Raw genomic sequence first — 23954 nt, forward strand, 5'->3', positions numbered from 1 at the left:
AGGACACTACCCCATAGTTCTTGGATCCAACCACAATAAGGAAGACACCATATTCGACGAGACACGCGGTGCCTTTATGTGAGAAGAATGCATCTGGCGGATTTCCGAGTACACAGAACAACCTCTCGAAGCCTACGATACAGTCTGACTGGATATATGTGACCCAGAGGCTGCTGCAAGGTCTTTAGTCAGTGCAGGTGCTGTGCTAGTTGGACGTCTTCGGGCATTTAAGGCAAACTAACGATCCTGACGCCAGTTTGTAGCACCTCCCGCCGTTGAATGTTTCCTCCATCCTGGAATCTTTTCAACAGCCGTGAAATGACACTATGGGCGACATTCATCTCCTGGCTCACCTGGCGCTGACTGTGGCCGACCTCCGATCTGGCGACGATCTAACCACGCGTAGCCAAATGTGTTCTTTGTGCCATTATGCTTTCCTACGACTTGAATACGGTGTGTCAAACGCACACGACATATAATAAGAACTTCTGGACCCAAAACCTCTGCCCATACGGACTTTTTTAGGCACACTAATTGAACTCGACCTGAGCAGCCAGGTTTGTTATGTGATATCCTATTGTCCAGCCACAGTTCAGTCTGCACATCTTCGCCATAACGCAATGATTTCTTGTGGACATCAAACATCCGTTAACTTATGGACATGAGCGAACGAAAGAGGGTGCTGTTCAATTTTTGTTTGTTTGTTTTTGTTTCTTTGTTTGTTTGTTTGTTTTTTGTGTGATCATCACGGGAAAACGGCTGCAGATAATTTCGTGGAACTAGTATTTAAGTTAGGATTATCCGGAGAGTGCACTAGCTTACATATTTAGTACGCTCAATATTGACTGGCTTGGCGTTCCTGCCATAAATCCTGCAAAGTAGCAGTTTGAAACTTGTGGCGATGTATGCGTGAACATAGACTGGTTCATGCGTCCATGAACGTACGATTTGCTGGCAATTTTCACTTTTTCCGGCACCTCTACTACTTGTCTGAATTTGTTATATGTTGTTCTTACCTTAATTGTTTCGGTTTGGTGACCTTTCATTGATTTATTCTCCGCTGGCTTTCGTCATTTTTTCTTGCTTGTTGATTGGTTGCATCACCTTGAAATGATTGTTTGCGTCACCGGCAACTTCATTTCTAATTGGTACCGAGAATGTATTCTGCCGCGCCTTTTTACTTTTTCACTGGCCATTCCTGTTATTTGTCTTTTGCCTTTGTTATATTATTAATAACTGGAAATTATTAATATTCTTTCTGGACATCCTTTCTTTCACCATTTTGTATTTTTGTTAAGATTTTTATGTACTGTTGGGTAATTATTTCCATTAGACTTACAGCACTATTATACGTTGTATCTGGAACCTTCCACAGCGCTGTTTAAGGACTGCCTCAATCAAGTTCTAGAGGATGCAGCCCTCACTTTCAACAAGAATTTCACCGTAATTGCTGCTCTGCGGCAGCTTGAATGCTGCCTTATCGTCCAGGCCGAAACTTCGCCGCACGCACTGAAGGCGACATTTCGATGACATCTATCTCGCTTCACCTTGCTCGAGCCGTTGACCCGGGCCTTACTTGCTGGTTAGAACTGCGGCATGTCAAGTCGAGCGCTATTTCGACTATCCTGCAGCTGGCTTGGCCGGCTTTTCTATTTTTCTACGGAATTGCATTAATGGCAGCCTGGACTTTGTATTTTGCACAAAGCTGTGCATCAAACTTATGAATATTTTATGCTATGTTTTGACCAGCCATGTTTGGTTCTGGAAGACGATTATTTTATGCAGCTGGTTTACCTTTGAAGATTTTTCAATAACACTGCAGTGCTGGACTATTCAATTGCTGGTCTCATATTTGGCAACCATTTCTTTTCATTATTATCTCCCTGGTGGAGAATTTAGTGCTGTAAAGTCTTGTTTCAAACTTTGTAACCAAATTTAGAATTCTTGTTAATCTGTTGGTCATGGAGACCACTTTTTCATAATTTTTGATAGCTTTAATATCTAGTCATGATATTTAAGTTTAATATCGGTCTGGCTGGCACCAGCTTTCAAACTTAATATATAACTGTTTCAGATATTCTGAATTTTTGTCAGCTTTCGTAAGACAACACTCTTATTTATATTTATTATCTTGTGCACAACCGGTGGCCGTTTTGGCTCAAGGACATGTGTACGCTGTTTGATCTTAAAGCTCAGTCATTGTAATGTTCAAAATCATTCAAGCTATTTATTGTTATTTTTTCGAATATTATAATAAATGTTGTGACTGCTGATCTCTTACTTTTCTCATTTCCAGTAAAACTTTGGAAACCTACTCTGGCCTTTCCTAGTTTTCACCATAGACTACAGTACTGTCTACCGCCACCAAATGGTGTTGCTGCTTCCCGTAAGTGGTGCATTGTAGCAGCGCTTGTTCTGGCTTCCGAGTACGCTGCTGGACATCAATAAGACAACGTGGAAGCAGACAAGCATGTGCAATGGTGTACAGTGTGGTTTCTCTGGAGAGAAGGAGTGACAGCTTAGGACATCCACAAGAGGTTAGTTGCCATATGTGGGGAAGAGCACTAAAGCGCAGATCTGTGTTTCGTTGGGTATCAGAATTAAGAGATGGTAGGGACTGTGCTGATAAACTCAAAATAACTAGCCGTCCAGCAACTGCACATGAACCAAACAACGTCCAGCGTGTCAATGACTTGATAATGGGGTACAAGCGAATCATGCTTGATGAATTAGAGAAGGCAACAGGTCTATCACCGGGAACCCTCCTCACCATCATCCATGAGGATTTGAAGATGAAGGTGTGTGCTGCCACATACTCCATATTCTCCGGATGTGGCTTCTAGCTACTATGCATTTTCGACGCAATGAAAGAGGTCATGCGGGATAAGAAGTTCATCACCAATGAAGAACATCATGCACTTGTCCAAGAATACGAAATCTGCCAAAACGATGGAAAAAGTGCATAGACAGTGGTAGGGAATGCTTGTAATATAATCTGAATTCGTTTGTTCAGCAAATGGTTACGGTGAACACTCATCGTCGTAGGGGTACGTGAGGTCCAAGGAGGCTTACAAGTGATCACCACGCAGTTCATTGTAGCAATCACTGGTCAAATACCTGGATCCAGTCCACAAACTTACCGATATCACTAGCCTGCATGGTGCCTTGTTGTCAACTGGGGTCCATGGCTTCATGTTCCCATATCCTACTGACGTTAAAGAACGCTGCACTGACCAGCTGGATATGCGTCTGGGACATCCTGATTTGAACGTGGATGATTTGAGCCTGCGTGAATTGTCTGTTGCCACGGACAAATCTAAGCAGACGCCGGAAATCGTGAATATTAAGCGTCCATTTCCGGCCAGTGCGCTGTTCACTGTGGGTTATACATGCCTTCCATTAGGTATTGCACCCATAACGTGAATAGGATCATGATAATTTAATACGTTTAATGAAGTTGGATACTAAAATAACGTACAGTGAATTCAGTACAGGCATATCACTGGAAAGCGACAAAGAGACCACACAGAGTCCAAAATTATATTTCGTACTTGGTCATAGGCACGTTCAATTCTGCACTTAAGTCATAAAGACCTCCAATATAAATTAGCGTGCCTACTGGTGGCAATTCTAACTGAAGATTCCCATGGGAAGTCGGAAATATCGGAACAAAGGAGCCACACCTACAGTAAAGACGAGGATAGAGGATTGAAAACAAGTATGAAGAGATAACTTACACCCTTGTCACAGTGGTCGGTCCCACTTGCACTACGCCAAAAGTGTGAGTAAAATAACATTAAAATGAATTATGTTTAGAAATGAGAGTGTGTGTTCATGGGCGAAATGGATTCGCACGGTTAACAGTCTGCGATACTAAGTTACCTAAATATTTAGAATTAATTCAATTATCACTGTAATAAACAAGTTTCATTAAAGATGTTTGGTCGTAAAAATTGTGTTAAGACTCTTGAAACAGTAGAGTTTAGTTTTCATATCATTCCTTTGGGAGTAATTAATTATTTAATTTAAATTGATTTTGAATCATTCTTAAGTATAGTTAGGTGATGGTTATTCTTTTGATTTTGGTTAAAATTTCAGGATTTTTTTACTTCAAAATCGTTGTTATTGTTTATTATTTGCGCTCTTTTGAGCGGGAGTAAGTACATTACAATGTTGACAAATTTTAGTTGAGTTTAATTTGTTTTACTTTATTTATTTTTCATTGTCAATAAATTTCCTTAATTGGTTTTAAATCAGTCTCGGTTACATTATTGTAGATTAGATTGACCCATTGTAGGTTGTTTGGATCCCTTATCGTCCCTCAGAATCGAGGAATTATGAACGTATCACCCCTGAGGTAAGTTTCTACGTGCGCGGTGAGTATTTTCTTTCAGGAGCCGAGGCAAGTCTACAGGAGGATCCCCATCACTCATGCCATCGCAAGGGTACAGTATTTCAGATACACATGTGGCATCTTCGATGTAGGAATGTTAAAGACGTCCACACAAACAATGGAGTGTTCCATTCATCTGGCCACAATTACCATGCCCCGTTCGAAAGACGATAACTGAAGTCTCCTTGCAACGGCCAGTAGAGGCGGTGTTCACATTCACTGTCGAGATGTCAGATCACACCTGATAATGGTCTGGGCATTTCGAAGACGTCACAGTATTGTGTCGCCACCGACTGTTACCTTTAAATACTGTTATCGTATGCCTTGTGGCATGTCAGTATAAACAATGAAACTCTACCAATGTACGTCATGAATGTACTTACCTATTTTCTTGGCCTTGACGCTTCCATTGGCCATGACATCACTCTCTTCGTGCTCGGCCTTCAGCTCCCCCTTACGTGCCTGCATCAACAAGTGGATCATGTCGGGGCGGACAATACCTTCCCTCTCTCGAGTGCTGATCGTCTGGTGGACCAGGTCACTGAAGAATTGTTTCTCCTCCTTTTTGAAGAAGCCTATTCTGAAAAGCTGAAAAACAGAAAAAATGTAGGCGTTAACGTCTTCTTTTAAAAATATAATTCTACCTATTTCAGACAAAGAAGAAAGCTGTAAAATTTTGAAATTAATGCACTGTTGTCTTTTGAGCTGACAGTCTAAGAGATGTATGATAGCGAAAGTGGGTGACAAAAGCAAGATACAGTACAGGTTCATTTTGAAATGAAAACATCAGTGGGTTCTTAATTCCTCATTTAATACCAATATCCTGGAAAAACAAACGTACACTTTCATTATACCAACACAGTTTTCTGTACGGTACGGGCTGTGTAGCTATGAGCTTGCATTCGGTAGGTGGCTTCGAAGTTCGAACCCCTCCTTGATTTTCCATTCTTCCATTCTTCACTCCGAGTGGTACCTTCCTTCCTTCCTTCATTCATTCATTCATTCCTTCCTTCCTTCCTTCCTTCCTTCCTTCCTTCCTTCCTTCCTTCCTTCCTTCCTTCATTCATTCATTCCTTCTCAGTACCAATAGTCGCCGAATAGTTAAACGTCGGAAAAAGATATTCTTTATAAGACTGTTATATATCTCAGTATTCGGTCAGCAGTTCTCAGTGTTTGAACAAAGTGCTTCGACCATTCTTCAATTGCAACTGGCACTGTGAATTCTTCCCCTACGCCTCTTCTCTCTGAATTATAACAAAATCGCTTATAATAATAAAAATAAAAAATAGTAATAATACGTCCCACTAACTTCATTTCAGGATTTTAGAGACGTTTTGGTGCTAGAAATTTGTCCCGGAGCATTTCATTCACGTGCCAGTAAATCTATTGACACAAGGCTTATGTAGTTCAACACCTTCAACTATCTCCGTATTAAACCAAATCGAACTCACCTACTTGAGCCCAGAAAGGCAGCACTCTACCGTCAAAATTGAGTGTCACTCGCGTCTACTGCTTCTTTTACACTCCGTAACTGAGTCCATTATTCTCTAAGGTGGCCCATCCTGCGCCACTCGGCTTACACAACACTCCACCGAGGAATCAGTTCAAGCGCATAGCTTCATAATGTACACAATGTTAAGGGAACCTCCAGATCCACAAAAAATATGGGGCACGGTGTTAGCGTGTGAACTAAAAGATGCCCTGGCAACAATTTGACTCGTGACACAGTGTTTCTGATACCAGGCATATATGAAGACCAGTTATGGACAATGGGTGGCACTGGCCGTGTGTGGTGTTCCTCCGACGGTGGCATACCGAACGTTAATAAGGAGTGTGATGACCTCCCAACTCATCGCATGGCAATAGAGGATGCACAAGGAACGGCTCCTCGTACATCCCTACAGACAGCTCCCGTCACGGTACCACTAGGAAACACATGGAGTGGGTACGTGCTCCTAACACGATGCCGCCTCAGGCGTGAACACTGGTGCCGTCATATCGGTCCCTTTCCACAATATCAACAGGTTGTAACGTGTCCCAGCGGCGCGCTAGACGGCGAGAGTCACACTCCAGGCTAACCGATGAGCAACACACACATTCGACGAGCCACGTGGTTCTGTTTTATGAGGGGAATGCATCTGGCCGGTCGCCGATCGTACAGAGCAACCTCTCAAACCCGGCGATAAATGACGGCCAGTATCCAGTATTCGGGAGATAGTGGGTTTGAACCACACTGTTGGCAGCCCTGAGAATGGTTTTCCGTGGTTCTCTGTGGTTTCCCATTTTCACACCAGGCAAATTCTGGGGCTGTACCTTAATTAAGTCCACGCCCGCTTCCTTCTCACTCTTACCCCTTTTCTGTCTCATCGTCGCCATACCTATCTTTGTAGGTGCGACGTAAAACGAACTGTGAAAAAAGCAAGAAAACGTGAAGTATTTGGCACAGTTTATAAGAAATACCTTCAAGAACACATTCAAGGTAGCCTGGTGGCCATGATCGTTAAGGCGTTGAAGTCTAAACGGTCTGACACTATGGTTATCCGGTTCGAGTCCCGTTGGTGGAAAATAATTCACCGTCAGAATGTTGGTCGGCAGGGTAGGAGAGGTGGCGGTATACAATTCACAATCACTAGATTGCGTGCCAAAAGCCTGGATTACATTCCAAACCTCTCCGCAGTGCTCGTATGGAGTGAGAGCATATGACGCCATTGATGGTGATTCGTCCGTCGGGTGGGGACGTTAAGCCTTGACCAGACCCCTAGGGGTAGACTATGTGCCGGCATCGGATCCACCCTCTCCCTTCCTACTATCATATATCACGACATTCATTTCATTTCGTTGCCTCCTCTGATGAGGTTGACGTCAGGAAAAGCATCCGGTCATCAAAACCCGCCAACACAGATTCATCGCAACTCATACTCGATCCCGTAGAGAAACGGGTGAAGGGTTGGACAAACAAACCTTCAAGAACACATTCAGATACTAAAATTAATTATTATTATCATTTTTAATATGTACTATTGTGAATATATTGTAATATCCTCTTAGTATGTAACATTAGTAGCATCATTACATTAATTTTATTTACTTCATACGAGAGAAGACATAAAGGGGAAGAAATGAAATTGGTCATCCATAAACTAGAATCCTAACTAAACACAGATTGAACACTCAAGGAAAAGCAAGGCAGTCAACTTCCCTACCTGTACTACTAGCTTTCTACCTCATGTTTCCATTGAGATAGTACGCAAGACTATGCGAAGCACAGCAAAATTTTGGGGATGACTATTGCTGAGTGGGATAGTAAAAAGCCCGCCCTCAGATCCGCTTTCCTGTCTCAAACATAAGAGCTAGCATTGCAGCCAGCGTTGTCCCACAGGTTTACATACAATAGTAGCTATTTTTATCACTAGATTGGTAGTCACTTCCCAGAACTAGCCTAATTTAAACGCGCCTTAGAAATCGACATTTAACCAACATGGAGTCCTTCTGTATGAATTCTTACCTCCATCAGTTTGGGGAACATCGTGACTGCCAAAAATCTGAAGTATTTGGTTCCAGTAAAGTCGGTAACTCCCTTGCCCATGGTATAAAAGTGGTTATTTTTCTCTTTTAAAGAGTCCACTTGCACTCCAAAAGCTGACGTAGCGATGACATCATTGGCGAAGCGCGTGAAGAGGTCCTTCATCTCCAGAACGTACGGTTTACCTGCAACAGGAAAACGTACAATAAAATAGAAATTACACATATCTTCTTTGCATCAGAAGTGTGAGTAGAAAATCATGTGGATAATAGGCGAGAAAGTTGTGAGCATTATGCAACTAGTTGTTCAAATGCCCATTGAACTCACCCTACATACTACTACCAGCAAAAACATGTCCGATTGAACACCCTAGTCGGAGTTTGCATTCCCGCACAAGCTTCTGCTGTTCTCTCTAACATTATGAAAAATAACTTGAACTAATAGGTTCGGGAAATACCATTTATATAGCTCATTATAAACCACATTAAATAACTTCTAGGAATAAATTCAAGTTGAAATGAAAATTGTGAAATGAAATATTGTATCAATAAATATAACATTTTGGGTTTCCTGATCATAAAATATTATCAATGGGGAAAAAAATTACAAACCTTCCGAATTAAATATTTTTGCTTAATTCTTTTTTTTTCATGGGCCTTTTAGTTTAGCCAGAAACTATCTAAATGTTACTGAGATCATTCGCAGGCGCCAGCACAGGACATATTTGGGTTTCTATTATTAAATCTGTGTTGGTTTATGTTCAAATATTGAACAGCATGCTGATGGTGATGATGGTGTTGATGATGATGATGATGATGTTGATGGAGCGAAGGCACTAATCAGTGATGTCATCAGTCCCAAAGATTGGTATTGAGATCGATTAAATTAAGGATTTTTTTTGCTAGTTGCTTTACGTCGCACCGACACAGATATGTCTTATGGCGACGATGGGATAGGAAAGGCCTAGGAATGGGAAGGAAGTGGCCTTCATTAAGGTACAGCCCCCAGCATTTGCCTGGTGTGAAAATGGGAAACCACGGAAAACCATCTTCAGGGCTGCCGACAATGGGGCTCGAACCCACTATCTCCCGATTACTGGATACTGGCCGCACTTAAGCGACTGCAGCTATCGAGCTCGGTAAGGTATATTTTTCCTTTAACCTAATAACACTTATTTTAAAAATATGGCAATACAATTAATTGTTACATAATTGTTTATTAATGCGCAACGTTAGTATGTTGTCTGACGTAGCCCAGAAGTCGAGTTCGCTTGTCAATTAGTGGCACGCACGACATAGGTTCGCCATCCCTGGTCTAGATATAACAAGAAGCACATGTTCGATAATCTCTGTAGTGCTGGTCGGTGTTTTCAGACAGACACGTATTCAACACGGTCCCCGCACCGCACATCAACCCTCTTCTTTCACAACTAGCTAACGTTATCTATGCACGAGTTACACAAGTCCCAATTACCCCCCCCCCCCCCGTGGATTGGGGCGGAGGAATAACACCCACGGAATCCCCTGCATGTCGTAAGATGCGACTAAAAGGGGCCCCAGGGGTTCTTAACTTGGGAGCGTGGGTTGGCAACTACGGGGCCCTTAGCTGGGTCCTGGCATTGCTTCCACTTACTTGTGCCAGGTTCCTCACTTTCATCTATCCTTTCCGACCTCTCTTGGTCAACTCTTGTTCTTTTCCGATCCCAAAGGTATTAGAGCATTCGAGGCTTCGGGAGTTTTTCATATTCACGCCCTTCGTGGGCCTTGTCTTTCTTTGACCGATACCTTCATTTTTCGAAGTGTCGGATGCCTTCCATTTTTCCTTCTGATTAGTATTATATAGAGGATGGTTGCCTAATGGTACTTCCTCTTAAAACAATAATCACCACCACCACCACCACCACCACCACTTCGTCCCAGTTCAGCACAGGTAGACAGATAGGTCATGATAATGTTAGATATCATGCAAGCGTTCTTCTATAGATGAAGTGGGGAAGCTACACAAAAATACTTTTAATAGGTCAAGGAGAGGATTTGAATCTTCTTCTTTACTCAGTTGTATGACCTGAGGCTGACTTTCTTAAACCAGAGTGGCAGACCCACCAGACTATATGGATGATAAATTAGTACGGTAAGAGATAAAGTTACAAATTAGATTTCCTTACCTGGTTGCTGTTTGCTAATCTCCTTGTGAAGATAATCTCCCAGCTGCTGTCCACACTGGTTCATTAAGTGGAACATGTTCTTCATTTTACTGGATGTGAAGGCTGGACTTAGAGTTGCCCTCATGTCTCGCCATTTTTCTCCTATAAGAAAGACTGAATTTATACTGGACGAAAATGAGACGTACCGTACTCTGATACTGTGCAGTACAAGTCAGAAGCATAAGACAATCATACAACATGACATATATTCTATTTAAATAATGATAATGATAATGATAATAATAATAATAATAGTAATAATAATAATAATAATAATCCGGGCTGACTGTTTCGGACTGCTGGGGCGCTGGTCTTCTGACCCCAACCTGACAGGTTCGATCCTGGCTCAATCCGGTGGTATTTGAAGGTGCTCAAATACATCAGCCTTTTCGCAAGATTTACTGGCACGTAAAAGATCTCCCGCGGGACAAAATTAAGGCACCTCGGCGTCTCCGAAAACCAAAGAAGTAGTTAGCAGATCGTATTATTATTATTATTATTATTATTATTATTATTATTATTATTATTATTATTATTATTATTACTGCATGACACTCAAGCACTTCTTGGTCCAGGTAATAATTAGACGCCTGACTTTCACACTGTCTTTACCCCCAAACGAACTTTCTTGTTTTCGTGTGCTGCTGACAACCGACTAACCTTGAGGCTATGTCCTGTGCTGCAGATATTAGGGTATATTTTGCTACCTTCAGGTGCAGTTAGAACAACCAATACCCATGAACAAGAATCCACCCCCGATTGTTCTCGTATTGACCTCTTTGTTAATGTGAGGGCAAGTAGACCATTTCAGCTAAGCTTTGAAAGCTATAAAACATCGTGATGGCATACTTGCAACGACTTATGGCACAAACTGCATGACTGCTTCAAAAGTGACGATGTTTTGAAGTGGTTTGGAAATTCCTACATTAACTGGACAAACTCAGCCAAACACAACAAAATATGTACAAAAGATGCAATTGCTGATTTTATGAAGCATTGTTTTAGGTTTAAGGTGATGTTCATAGTATTCGAACGTCTTCTTAGTCTTTATACCGGTATTGTTCTGCTCTCAAAGAGTTCATCTTCAGTCATCATGAAAATGTCCGACTCGTTGGCTGAACGGTCAGCGTACTGGCCTTCGGTTCAGAGGGTCCCGGGTTCGATTCCCGGCCGGGTCGGGGATTTTAACCTTAATTGGTTAATTCAAATGGCACGGGGGCTGGGTGTATGTGTTGTCATCATCATCACTTCATCCACATCAAGAAGCGCAGGTCGCCTACGGGAGTCAAATAGAAAGACCTGCACCTGGCGAGCCGAACCCGTCCTGGGATTTCCCGGCACTAAAAGCCATACGACATTTCATTTCATCATGAAAATGACGTCAGAATAAACAACAGCCAAGTCCTCTCAACACGTCTTAGGCACGACTTCCCTGAGACAGGCACCGTAGAACTTCAGCATCTCAAAATGCTTGCTGAGGCCGAAAATACTTCGAAGTATTTAAAAATTCAGATAAGTACTTTCGTACTAATTAAGCTTTACAAAAAAAAAAAAACTGAGTTGTATCGGACTTACTTCGCAATGCTTGTCATCATTTCCGTTATTTGTTTTCGACATCAACAATGAAATGAAATGGCGTATGGCTTTTAGTGCCGGGAGTGTCCGAGGACATGTTTAGCTCGCCAGGTGCAGGTCTTTTTAGTTGAAGCCCGTAGGCGAACTGCGCGCCTTGATGAGGATGAAATGATGATGAAGACGACACATATACCCAGCCCTCGTGCCAGCCCTGAAGATGGTTTTCCGTGGTTTCCCATTTTCACACCAGGCAAATGCCAGGGCTGTTCCTTAATTAAGGACACGGCCGCTTCCTTCTACTTCCTAGACCTTTCCTATCCCATCGTCGCCGTAAGACCTACCTGTGTCGGTGCGACGTAAAGGAAATAGCAAAAAAAAAAAAAAAATACAGGATGTCTCATATAAACTAAGACCCTCCAAGCGGCACGTTTACTCTCCGATACGTAAGCTGCAGTATTGCACATGTTCGACCGCGCAAGCATCAGTCGCCAGTCTGAGTCTCAGCTCTTAACATTGTGAAACAGTTATCATTGCACCACCGTATTTTCGAATGTAAAATTTATTTTAAGTACGAGTCGGCTCAACGGATACGCCATGCATTTGTTCAGCAATTTCCTGGTGAAGTGCCACCTTCACGAGCACAGATTAACGTAATTGTAAATAAATTTGAAACGACTGGCTCAGCACTCAATAAAAAAAAAAACATGCGCGCACACGAACACTTGTAACAGAGGAAAAGCTAGATGACATTGGTTCGAATCTAGGGCGGACACCGAATAAATCACTCACAAAACTAGCACAACAAGTAGGGGTTTCTACTAGAGGACCCGTGCTGCTCATTTAAATGGGTCAAATAACGTGTTTTAATATGAAATTGCTCCATGCGTTACCCTGCTACTTTTCAAGTTTCTTTTAGGATTTCTATTACCTGTTAAAGTGTCAAGTGATTTTTTGTGAATATTTTACTGCGACATTGATTGATATTTTATGAACTTTTTGTACTTGTAGAATTATTGTTGTCTGTTTAATTTAAAGTTATATTTATTTCTTAAGTTATTAAAGTATTAGATTGTTTCCGGTGGAAGTTTGCCCATGTTGCAGCCCTTATTGTCTGCGAATATGATGATCCTTTCAGACAAACAATAAAAATAATTTAAGTGATGGCTGTATGTGTTTATACTTCGTGCAATTAATATGATGTGCACGATTCCACCTGTCATTGGGATTGCCACCAATTAGCCTAGTGAACCCGAGAACAAACCCTCGCACATTGGAGGAACTGAAAGAAAACATTGCGAATGAAATCAGAAACATTACAATGGAAGAACTCGTTCGCGTCAGCCAGAATGTGGTTATCAGATACAATGTCTGTATAACCCAGCAAGGACGACACTTTCGGCATCTTTTATAAGGTAAAATTTCATATACGATTGCATACACGCTTAAAGCAGGGCGGCCGCGCGCGGCAGAAGTTCAGCTGAGGCAACTGGCGTAGCGCAGAGTACAAACACCTTGCGTGCGGTCTTACTTTATATGAGAAACACTGCATACCTGGACAAATAGTAGAGAATACCTTTCTTTTATAAGGAGAAGGCTTATGTTCTGCTTCCTATAACAGAAATTAGTTTTATGTGAGGATTATCGATTACACATAAGCCTAATGTAGGATCTGCCTGGCCGAGGAGATAAAGGCGTGCTCGATTCACCCGGAAAGACGGAGTTCGATTTCCTGTCAGAAAGGAGAAATATTTAAGAAATTAGATTTCCACTTCCGGAGGTGCTCATGGCCCTGAGGTTCACTTAGCCAACATCAAATGTGAGTAGCAAGTTAATTCCTGGGTCAAAGGCGGCCAGATTCCCCCCTTCCTAAGGGCCTTCATGGCCTGAACGGAGATGACTTTGCTTTGCTTTGATTTGTTTTGCACAAGCGTAATATTGTGCATAACTTCGAGTTACAGTTACATCTGGGCCACACTAATACAGAAGTATGCTACATGAAATGTGATCTTGGTGGTAGCGACAGTACAGGCTGCAAAAATGGATAAATGGTGTTCACCAACAAAGTGTCTCGCAATTCAAATGACTTGCTTCTGTACTGACAACCAAGGAGAGAGTTAATAAAGATGAAACACATCGGCAAAGACTTGTCTTGCTGAAGAAGAAATTCTCGTCGGCTGTGCTATGAGAACTGAGCCACACCCTCCCCATCTATCACTACATAAATCAGTGATCCAAGCAATACCTTAGAGAAATATTCATGGGGAACAATATTTGAGGCCCGGATCGTGTCGACTGGGCAAGGCACATACATAACCCTGAGCTGAAAACCCCCCTTGTAATCAGGCAACAAGGGCAAGACTACATCTATTTGAAATAAAAGAAGAAATTGTTTAAACCAGGGGATTTATTAAATAAATATGGGAGAAAAAAATTTAACCAAGAAAAGAAAATCACACAAAATAAATAGGGAAATTAGTCGTAATTCTCATGGACATACCTTTTCTTTTTCACGTAGTTGAAACATGGTGTGAACTCGAGCTAATACTCTTCAAAACAAATATTGATACGTAATTTAAAATGCTCACTGCCTCTCAACACATCACTCTTATATTACCAGCAGCTTCCTTTCCATCGTTAACAATTCAACCAGGTCGCCCGTTTTACCAGGATACACATATCCAAGGCACTGCACCACATATTACATCAGGCAACTAACAATGAGAAACGTTAGCACAACAATAAGTCGTGCCGGAAAACAAAAGGCAGATAAGAATAACGACAGATGAGACTGAGCACAGCCTCCATGGACCAATCAAAGCCAAGACAGATCCAAAGAATACAATAGGTACGCCCATGCGCAAATATGAAACCAACATAGCGGGTACTCAAGCTGAGCACCAGCCATGAATAATAAATAAATATAGCTCTGCGCTGAAAACCAAACAAGGCGCACAATTTGAAAGACAAATACAACAGGTCGATCGACATATCACCCTTTTCTCTCTCACACATCCGAACTCACATGCATACCACATTCACGCACACACAATGAGGGTATCGGGAAAATAAAACACGAACGGCCGTTCAGATTTCGTAGTCAAATACCAACCATAAATTATGACTCCACGGTCATTATCAGCGGGTCTCACGTACTCAAATGTTTGCGTGCGGCGTGCAATTACACATAAGGTCAGAATTGAACATTACTTTATTCACATCACTGGTATGTTGCGCCTTGTACAACCTGGATTGGTATCTCCTGCGGTCGAGACAAGGGGCACATCACGAGGATCACGCAGTGCACCAAATCATAACCACAGAGACCCTTTTACAATTATAACAACAAGACCACAAATACATTCATTCAAAGCACATCGTACGACGGAGCGGAAAGATGTATGCCATCGACCGTAACATACGGGAATAACTCGTCACCAAATTGAAATATAAACCAACTATCACGTACCTGTGATTATCAATGGTAAAATCGAATAGCAGTTAGCGTGAAAGGTCCAGGCTTGAACACATTGAATGAATATTTAAAGCATAAAAAGGCCACACCAAACATAGCGGCAGCCATTGTTAGTATCCACCACACATAGAACAGCAGAAGAACTCCACAGAGTAAAAATTATCGCTCAGCAAAACGAACGACCTCACAGATAAAAACATAGCGTGTGCTGCTCCCTACTGGACGTCATTAGACTGACACACAAAACTGAAGGAAGCCATTTACATAATTAAATGTCAAATCGTGGAACATGAGATAAGCATGGTTCAGAACCCAAACGTTATTAAGAGACAAAGGCCAAGTTTACAAAATCGCCATTAGACCTGCTATGATGTAGGCCTATGGACCAAAATAATGGATGATCAACGACTACACGTAAATGAAATGTAAAATGCTTAGATTGGCAGGACGTGTCACCTAACTAGACAAGATCCGGAATGAATAGATAAGAGAGTCCTTCAAAGTGGCCCCAACTACAGAGATATTCAATGATTACCGAAAGAGTTAGTGTACTCTCGTAATGAGGAAATAATTATTCCTACGTCGTCGAAAATGTACTAAGCATTCTGAATACAACTAGCTGAAGATACATAAAAACAACTGTGATGTGGTGGACAAATATAGAAATGAATATCGACAACTTATCGTCAATGGCAACACAAGTTCGAGCAATGTGGCGACGCAGTACCGGAAACCCGACCCCAAATGAATTGGGCAGAAGAAGAAGAAGAAGAAGAAGAAGAAGAAGAAGAAGAAGAAGAATTCTCAAAGATAACCTCATTCGGAATTCAAAAAGGATTGTACTGTCTCGTTTTGAATTCATTTCATTGCGATTTACATGAGTCTTTCATTTCACACTAAATTTCATTTGTGTCTTCCTCTTCATCCCAGGTCAGTCTTGAGTCAGGCGACGTTTTCACAAAGACCTAACGCAACAGTCTTACACCTGTCTCCTTCTACCGTATTCGTACTGGTAGTTATACGAACTCTAGTATCACTTATTTAGTTATTATACGTCGCTTTGGAAAAACTACTTCGGATCATTTAAATAAATAAAATACATGTTGGAAATCCATAGAAAAATCATTGAATATCTCACTGATGTTCACTTACCTCTCAAAGAAAACAAGTTCTTAGCAAATAAGGAATCGGCCTTTTCGGTGAATTGTTGTTGATGGTCAGTGAAGAACTCAAAGTCTTTGACAGCGATCCGTTTGATTAGTTCTGGATCCTTCACCATCACAAGGGGTTCTCGGAACTGAAAGACTCCTACAAAAGGTTCTTCTTCAAACTCCTTGCAGATATCCTCTATCACGTAGGCGATGTTCTTGTATTTGAACACAGTAGTTGCCATTGATCCCAAGAAGGGCAAAGGTTTAGGGCCTTTGATGCCTTTGCTTTTGAAATGGTTATAATTCCATGTCCCGTACTTGTAGACCAGGAAGAGGAGAAGGGTACCTCCCAGCGCCCACTCTGTGAGACTTAGACTCAGCAGGTCCATACTTTAATCTGAAACAAAAATGGCTGTTAGTTTATACTGACTATCTAATATTGTGATCTAACATTATTAAAACTAACAAAATCATTGTATAGGCAAATACATTTAAGTAACGCCCTCTATAACTTTTTTTTTGCAAGCTGCTTTACGTCGCACCGACACAGACAGGTCTTATGGCGACGATGGGACAGGAAGGTGCTAGGAGTGGGAAGGAAGCGTTCGTGGCCTTAATTAAGGTACAACCCCAGAATTTGCCTGGTATGAAAAAGGGAAACCACGGAAAACCATCTTCAGGGCTGCCGACAGTGCGGTTCGAACCTACTATCTCCCGAATACTGGATACTGACCGCACTTAAGCGACTGCAGATATCGAGCTCGGTCCTCTATAACTCAAGCCGTGCTATATGTGGAATATTACCCACCTGTGAACTGATAGGCTTGCTGCAAGCCAATGGAAAATAAACACACACCACCCTTCTAGACGTTGTTCAGCAAATAAATAAAATAAAATGTACAGGGACTGTGTCGAAGTCAGGGCCGCTGGTTTTTTTTTCTGGCTGGACTTTTGTTGTGAAATAACACCATTTCCATCCCCCCTCCCCCAACTCGACTTCGTTTTCTGTGCGTTGTCGGGTTTATTTATCTCTGCAGGCTAGACGGAACCATCAAGTCAAGGTCTGCCTACTTGGTTGCAGTTCGTCGCCCTCGACTTTTTTTACCTTGTGCCATATACGGAAAACAAACGACTCTGAAGTACGATTTCATTGCGCTGGTGTAATATGTGTTCAAAATGTGTTCCATCGCGTGCCACACTTCGTTAAAAACGTTCCCGTTTGAGGGCGTTGCTGCAGCCGACATTCAACGCACCGGGACTCCGATGCGGGTATATCCCTTTCAGACCTGAAAGCAAACTGGCGGTGTGAATTTTTGTTTGTACGTCAAAAACTGACTAAAATGCTCTTAAATACATATATTTTCAGTTTATTCTACAAAATAAAAATTAACATCTGAAAAGAAGCACCCGCACAATTGTGCGTGTCAGGACTTACTTCACTACTTACAAAAAAGAAAAATTACCTCAGTGCATGTGAATATACATATGTACATGATCAAATGTTCTATTTTCCAGTGGGGAATAATTTAAAACAATTAAATTTTCGTTCCAACACAAGTAAACGTTACATTTTCTACATTGAGGAGGAGTTTTGACATTACTGCCCTTTTGGCAGCAGCAGTTTGTCGTCAGACCTGAATGAAATCTGGAGGTGTCAAAACGTCAAAAACTTACTAAAATGCTCTCAAATACATGTTTTTACAGTTTATTTTACAAAATAAGAACTATCGGCTGAAAAACAGAGCCCACACAATTGTGCGTGTCAGGACTTCATTCACTACTTGCACAAAATAAAAAAATAAAAAAATTCATCTCAGTACATGTGAATATGCACATGTACATGATCAAATGTTTTATTTTAGAGTGTGGAACGATTTTAAACAGTTAAAATCTTATACATTACATTTCTCATGTAGAGTACGAGTTTTTCTTTCTCGGTCCTTTTTGCGAAAGCACCCAGCACTCCTGCATGCATTGGCTGTAAGGAAACCTAGCCCGCACATATGTGCGTATCAACATTCTAAACCTCATGGTATTAAGTACGATGTTGAAAGTTCACAATTTACGTTTGCTACACAATCTACATACTTCATAGATTATATTCTGATATTCAGTAAAGCTTCTAGATTAATATGAATGCAATAAATAAATACTTACTTTAGGCATTACTGCTTCCCGCCATATTGCTAATGAACTGTATTTTTAAACTCTTCTTCCTTCCCCCTGGTGGTCAAGTACTAAATAAAAACAACTGAAGTACATGCTACGTGTCCCGCACATGCACTGCAGTCCGGTCTAGCGCCAAGAAAACGTTAAATAAGCTCAGACATAAATAAAATACGAACCCGCACAATTGTGCGTACACGGTCTGAAAGGGAAGCACGGACAAGTAGGCAAAAGGCAGTCGTGCCGTGCCGAGCTGTGTGCGTTAAATGCGGCCACGTGAACTATGGTGATGTTATTACCAAATGCGTCCAAACAGGACCAGCGTGCTGTTTTTTTTGTTCTTGGTTGCCGAAGAACAAACACCGGTGGACATCCATTGGAGAATGAAGACTGTGGATTTGGCAGCATGTCTGTCGAAAACCACCTTTTGTAGAATGGTGCACCACGTTCCGTGTGGGTCGCGTTTCGACAAAAGACGCCGGTCGATCTGGGAGGCCAGCCTCATCCATTACGGACAAAAAGCGGGCAGTGGATGAGGCGTATACTCCTGGTCCCTCCCGCTTGCGATTTTCACGCCTGCGGTCGCCTCAAAAAGGCCTTGAAGGGTCGACGACGGACGAGGATGTGTAACAGGTGGTTACGGTTTTCTTCACACAGGAGGACACGTTGTTTTGCCACACGAGGATCTTCAACCTTGTGCGTCGACGGGATGAATGTCTTTATGCTCGCGTGATTGGCATCCCGATTCAGGACTGCACGGCCTTCGAACGGAAACTTTTTGATCGCCCCTTATAATTCAACATTTTGTTGAACAAATGAGGAACTTTCTTGCAAATGCCACTTGTCATTTTTACAGAGTTTTGCTAGTGCTCCAGCATAAATCAGTGCAAAAACACTTAAGTCACGCCCAATTTACATTTGAAAAAGCGCGAGCATGTCAATCTAACAAGAATCTTTAACACAAAAACAAAAAGTGACAAAAATGACTTAAGTGATGTTTGTAAGAAAACACCTCAAATGTTGCCGTAAGGATGCAAAAATGACATAAATTCTCGGGTTGTTCAAGAATATTTGTTGGTAGGTCTTGAAAACTGGTACCGTACTTTCAACATGTCCCACATGTAGGCATCTGGGGCCGGGAGATCCCGAAAAGAAGGAAGAATATGGGAGTTGACTTCCATACAGTAGGGTGACTTCTCCGCGGAGTTGGCTGTAGCTACAGCTTGCTGTATCCATTGTCGTTGGACGGTAAGCTTCTAGCATGACAAAAACGGCCAAACCTCGCTCAAATACAGCAATAATGAGACCTCTCTGCACTACCTTGTCCACTGTTTTACGATTCTGTGCATTATCCTCAACGAAATAAAGGCCCAATATTCCATGACCGGACAGGGCGCACCAAATCGTAACCCGCGCACTGAATAGGGGTTTCTGTACAAAGACAACAGGCTGTTCGAACCATAAAATCTAGTTGTTTTTTCGGTTGATGTAGCGATAAAGGAGAATACGGTTTACTTCTGAAAACCGTATGTTGCAGAAGAAATCTGATATGTAATGAACAGCGCTCGCCTGGAATTCCCTAATCGGGTTTGCTCATCCCCTTCTGTAAGACGATGAGCAAATAGATGCGGCATGCAAATCCACTCCCCCTGTGGGATGGGGCAATAGAATAACGCCCACGAAATCCCCTGCCTGTCGTAAGAGGTGACTAAAAGAGGCTTCAGGGGCTCTAAATTTTGAAGCGTGGGGTGGCAACCACAGGCCCTTAGCTGAGTCCTTGCATTGCTTCCACTTACTTGTGCCAGACTTCTCACTTTCATCTATGCTATCCGACATCCCTTGGTCAACACTTATTCTTTTCCAACCCTGACGCTATTAGGTTTCCGAGGGCTAGGGAGTCTCATTTTCACGCCCTCCGTGGCCTTTGTCCTTCTTTGGGCGATACCTTAATTTTTCGAAGTGTCGGATCCCTTCCATATTTTCTCTCTGATTAGTGTTATATAAAGGATGGGTGCCTAGTTTTACTTCCTCTTAAAACAATAATCACCATCACCACCATCCACCCAGCTCAGAGCGAGCTCCGGCTATGTTTGTCATAGAGTACTCCTTGCGGGTTGTAACACCTATTAGAGAATTCATCCATGATTCTCTTTTCTGGTAACGGTTCTCGGGCGCCTTTTTTGTCCCCTTTTGTTGACATAAGACAACAGACTGTTCAAACCTTAAAAAATAGTTGTTTCTTTAGGTTGATGTAGCCATAAAGGAGAATACGGGTTTATTTCTGAAAACCGTATGTTGCAACGACAGCTAACATTGTTCTGTTATTTGGTGACTGCTTCTTAAATCGCTCCTCATACTGCTCTTTAATCTGAGGCAAGTTCTGCCCAATCTGACATCCTACTCCGTATGACAGGGGATATTCCATGATAAACACCTTCTCCTCAAGAAAGCAAGCAACCTTGCACCACTTCCCCGTCCTCTCGCCATACTCACAACTCCTTGTCCTTGCCGGTCTTCTTTTTTACCAGCCTCCCTCTTGTTGATTTGTAACGTACAAATGGTAACAACGTCTTCCTCACAGCACTTTATTACTACAACATACAAAAGAAAAAAGAATCTACAAGCGTAAAACTCCTCTTAGTTACTAGTCCTTCCGGTAGGTGGCATTTGCTTGCACATTTAAACCTCAACATCCTCCTCACCCTGGTCGATTTCGAGAGGAATCACCAGTTGCACCGGTCGGCTGACACTTGAACGACCCGGCAGACGCAGGATGGCTATCCTCACACGGCCATCTCTCCCCTGAAGGACTTCGTCGACTCGGGTTCTCTTTCACACATGGCTAGGCAGGTCGTTTTCTTGTAAGAGAGCAACATCTACTCGAAGTCTCGGATGTTTACCGGTTGGAGACTTGACCTCGTGGTAGCTCCGCAGCTGAAGGAGGTAATTCTTTTTCCACCTTCGTCAAATGTCTTCAACCATTTTCATCGTCGTATGAAATTTCCTTGTAAGGTCTTTCTTATTTACTGGCTCAGGTCGAACTGGAATGGTGGTGAGTTTCTCGCCGTGGAGGAAATGTGAGGGTGTTAATACTTCAGAGTTATTTCCGTCTCGAACAATGGGACGTGAATTCAGGGAGGCTTCAGTGCTGATTAAAACTGTACGGAGACCCTCTTCATCGACCTGTCATCGACCTAGAACCTTTCTAAGGCAGCGCTTAGTTGAGCCAGTCGTTCTCTCCCAACATCCCGGCACTAGTTTATAGAGTTGTAACGTGCAAATGATAACTACGTCTTTCTCACAACACTTTATTACTACAACATACAAAATAAAAAAGAATCTACAAGCCTAAAACTCCACTTAGTTACTAGTCCTTCCGGTAGGAGGCATTTGCTTGTACACTTGAACCTGAACACCTCTGTTACGCTTTCCAAAACACTACCAAATCTCCTGGCCAGAGAGAGGAAATTTTCCGTAGTTTTAGTGATCTTCCTCACTTGACTTTCCGCTCCCACTTTATTCCAGGCATGGGACTGGCTGCAAAGTTAAGACAGGCGTGTTTAAAAGTACAAGACAATCTATTTCTTACTAAACTGTGTATTCTTAAAAAATTATTAAGAAACTGTCTATTGAATTCTAATTATCTGGCAACGTATTTAAATAATTTGTCTGTCCGACTCCTTGGCTGAATTGTCAGAACTGAGGCCTTCGGTTCGGTGGATCTCGGGTTGAATTCCCGGCAAGGTAGGGGATTTTTATAGAGTCTGATTGATTCTTCAGCCTCGGGGACTGGGTGTTTGTGTTTGTCCAAACATGTTCAGACAACACCCCACACTATCAATCAACACAAAATCACGGAATGGTGACTACATTCCTCTACGTAGGGTTGGCGTCATGTAGGGCATCCGACCGTAAATCAGAGCCAGTTCCACATGGGAGACTCAGTTCGTACACGAGAAAAGTGGCAGAAGAAAAGAAGAAGAAATGCTTTACAATATGTCAAACTATTATAAACACCTCGTTTCTAGAGAGACGTGGACAGAAGATCGCAGTTATTTCTTTGTCGTTTGTCTTACCGCATACACTTTCTTACGCATGGGCTCGAACATCATTGGCTTTTTCAGTTATATTCGACTCATTATTTCTATTTTTTTATCATTTTCTTCAGGCTGGGACCCTTTTAGATTTAGATAATGTTACGTTTTAGAAATTTTCACAAAATATTTATATTACTCATTTTCACTCAGCCAGTCAGGTTTTTTTCGCAAATATTATTACAGATATCAATATACCTCTCAAAGATGAAGCGACTGTCAAATTGCAGTACGTTGCTATGACGTCGCGGTTGTAAGTTCTACTAATTTTTCCGCACGCTCTTAGCTGTGATTTCACCGCAAGATTTGTTTAAATATTTTATTTTACGTGGCACTGACACAGGTAGCTCATTTGGCGACGATGGGACAGGGAAGAGCCAGGAGTGGTAAGGAAGCGACCGTGGCTTTAATTGAGATACAGCCCCACCAGTATTTGCCTGGTGTGAAAATGGGAAACCACGGAAAACCATTTTAGGGCTGCCGAGCTTGGGGTTCGAGCCCACTATCTCCCGGATGCAAGCTCACAGCTAACCGTACGGCCAAAAGCTCGGTTCACCGTAAGATGGCGGATGCGCGCGTACAATTTGACCATGAAAGCTAAATAGACTCTTTTCAAGTCAGTCATAATATTTTTGAAATCGTTTGTAGTTTTGAAATTATTGTTGAATTAAACTCGGTACACACTTTGGTAGAACACGCGGATTTTTACGGAGGAACCCAGTATTGTAAATAAACGATAGATGTATTCTACGTGAACATTTTTCGAAACATAAATACTCACACACATATATGCATCAGATAATACATAACAGAAAAATACTCATATTAGGTAATAACTATTAAGAGCGTCTACATTGTTCTTTTATTTCTGTTTGATGCATTACACATTTTATACTGTCAATGGGAAATTTTCAGAAAGAATTGTGCAGAAAGGTACCAAAATCTCTTATAAAATCTTGTTTCTGAAGATCCAGTACATTTTAATTCCTCTTCAAATATTATTCTGCCTCCGTCATTCGGGACCTTGTCTCTGACCTGCTATACTACTTTTCAGGTACGTCGGCAAATGTGAAAACATACTAGTAACTGTACAGTCAATTTACAAAATATTAGAGTCAGCTTTATAATTTCTAACAATAGGCCTACTATCCGTCTGTTTTCAGTTCTCATCGCTTACAATATTGGCATTGGTTATGATCGTCTTTCATAAGCCTAGAAGTATATTTTGATTTCCGTGGTACTTTTCAAGGTTCTAACGCTACAGTGCTACTTGTCTCCACCGAGCGAGTTGGCCTTGCGATTAGGGACGCGCAGCTGTGAGCTTGCATCCAACAGATAGTGGGTTCGATCCCCACTGTCGGCGGCCCTGAAGATGGT

The 23954-nt window shown here is 42.0% G+C and overlaps 1 protein-coding gene across 2 annotated transcripts in view; it reads right to left on the reverse strand.

The window, feature by feature from the left end:
• The window catches only part of LOC136868863 (cytochrome P450 9e2), an 81384-nt gene that overhangs the window by 22527 nt on the left and 34903 nt on the right, over positions 1-23954 (reverse strand). For both annotated transcript variants that reach the window (XM_068225049.1, XM_068225048.1), the window contains exons 2-5: positions 16319-16714; positions 10081-10221; positions 7899-8101; positions 4777-4981 (exon numbers count right to left, since the gene is read on the reverse strand). In XM_068225049.1, coding sequence (XP_068081150.1) covers positions 4777-4981; positions 7899-8101; positions 10081-10221; positions 16319-16706 — 937 coding nt within the window. In that variant the 5' untranslated portion in view covers positions 16707-16714. The remainder of the gene's footprint in view (positions 1-4776; positions 4982-7898; positions 8102-10080; positions 10222-16318; positions 16715-23954) is intronic.

This window comes from Anabrus simplex, chromosome 1, assembly GCF_040414725.1.
Source record: "Anabrus simplex isolate iqAnaSimp1 chromosome 1, ASM4041472v1, whole genome shotgun sequence".
NCBI classification, from domain to species: Eukaryota; Metazoa; Arthropoda; class Insecta; order Orthoptera; family Tettigoniidae; genus Anabrus; species Anabrus simplex.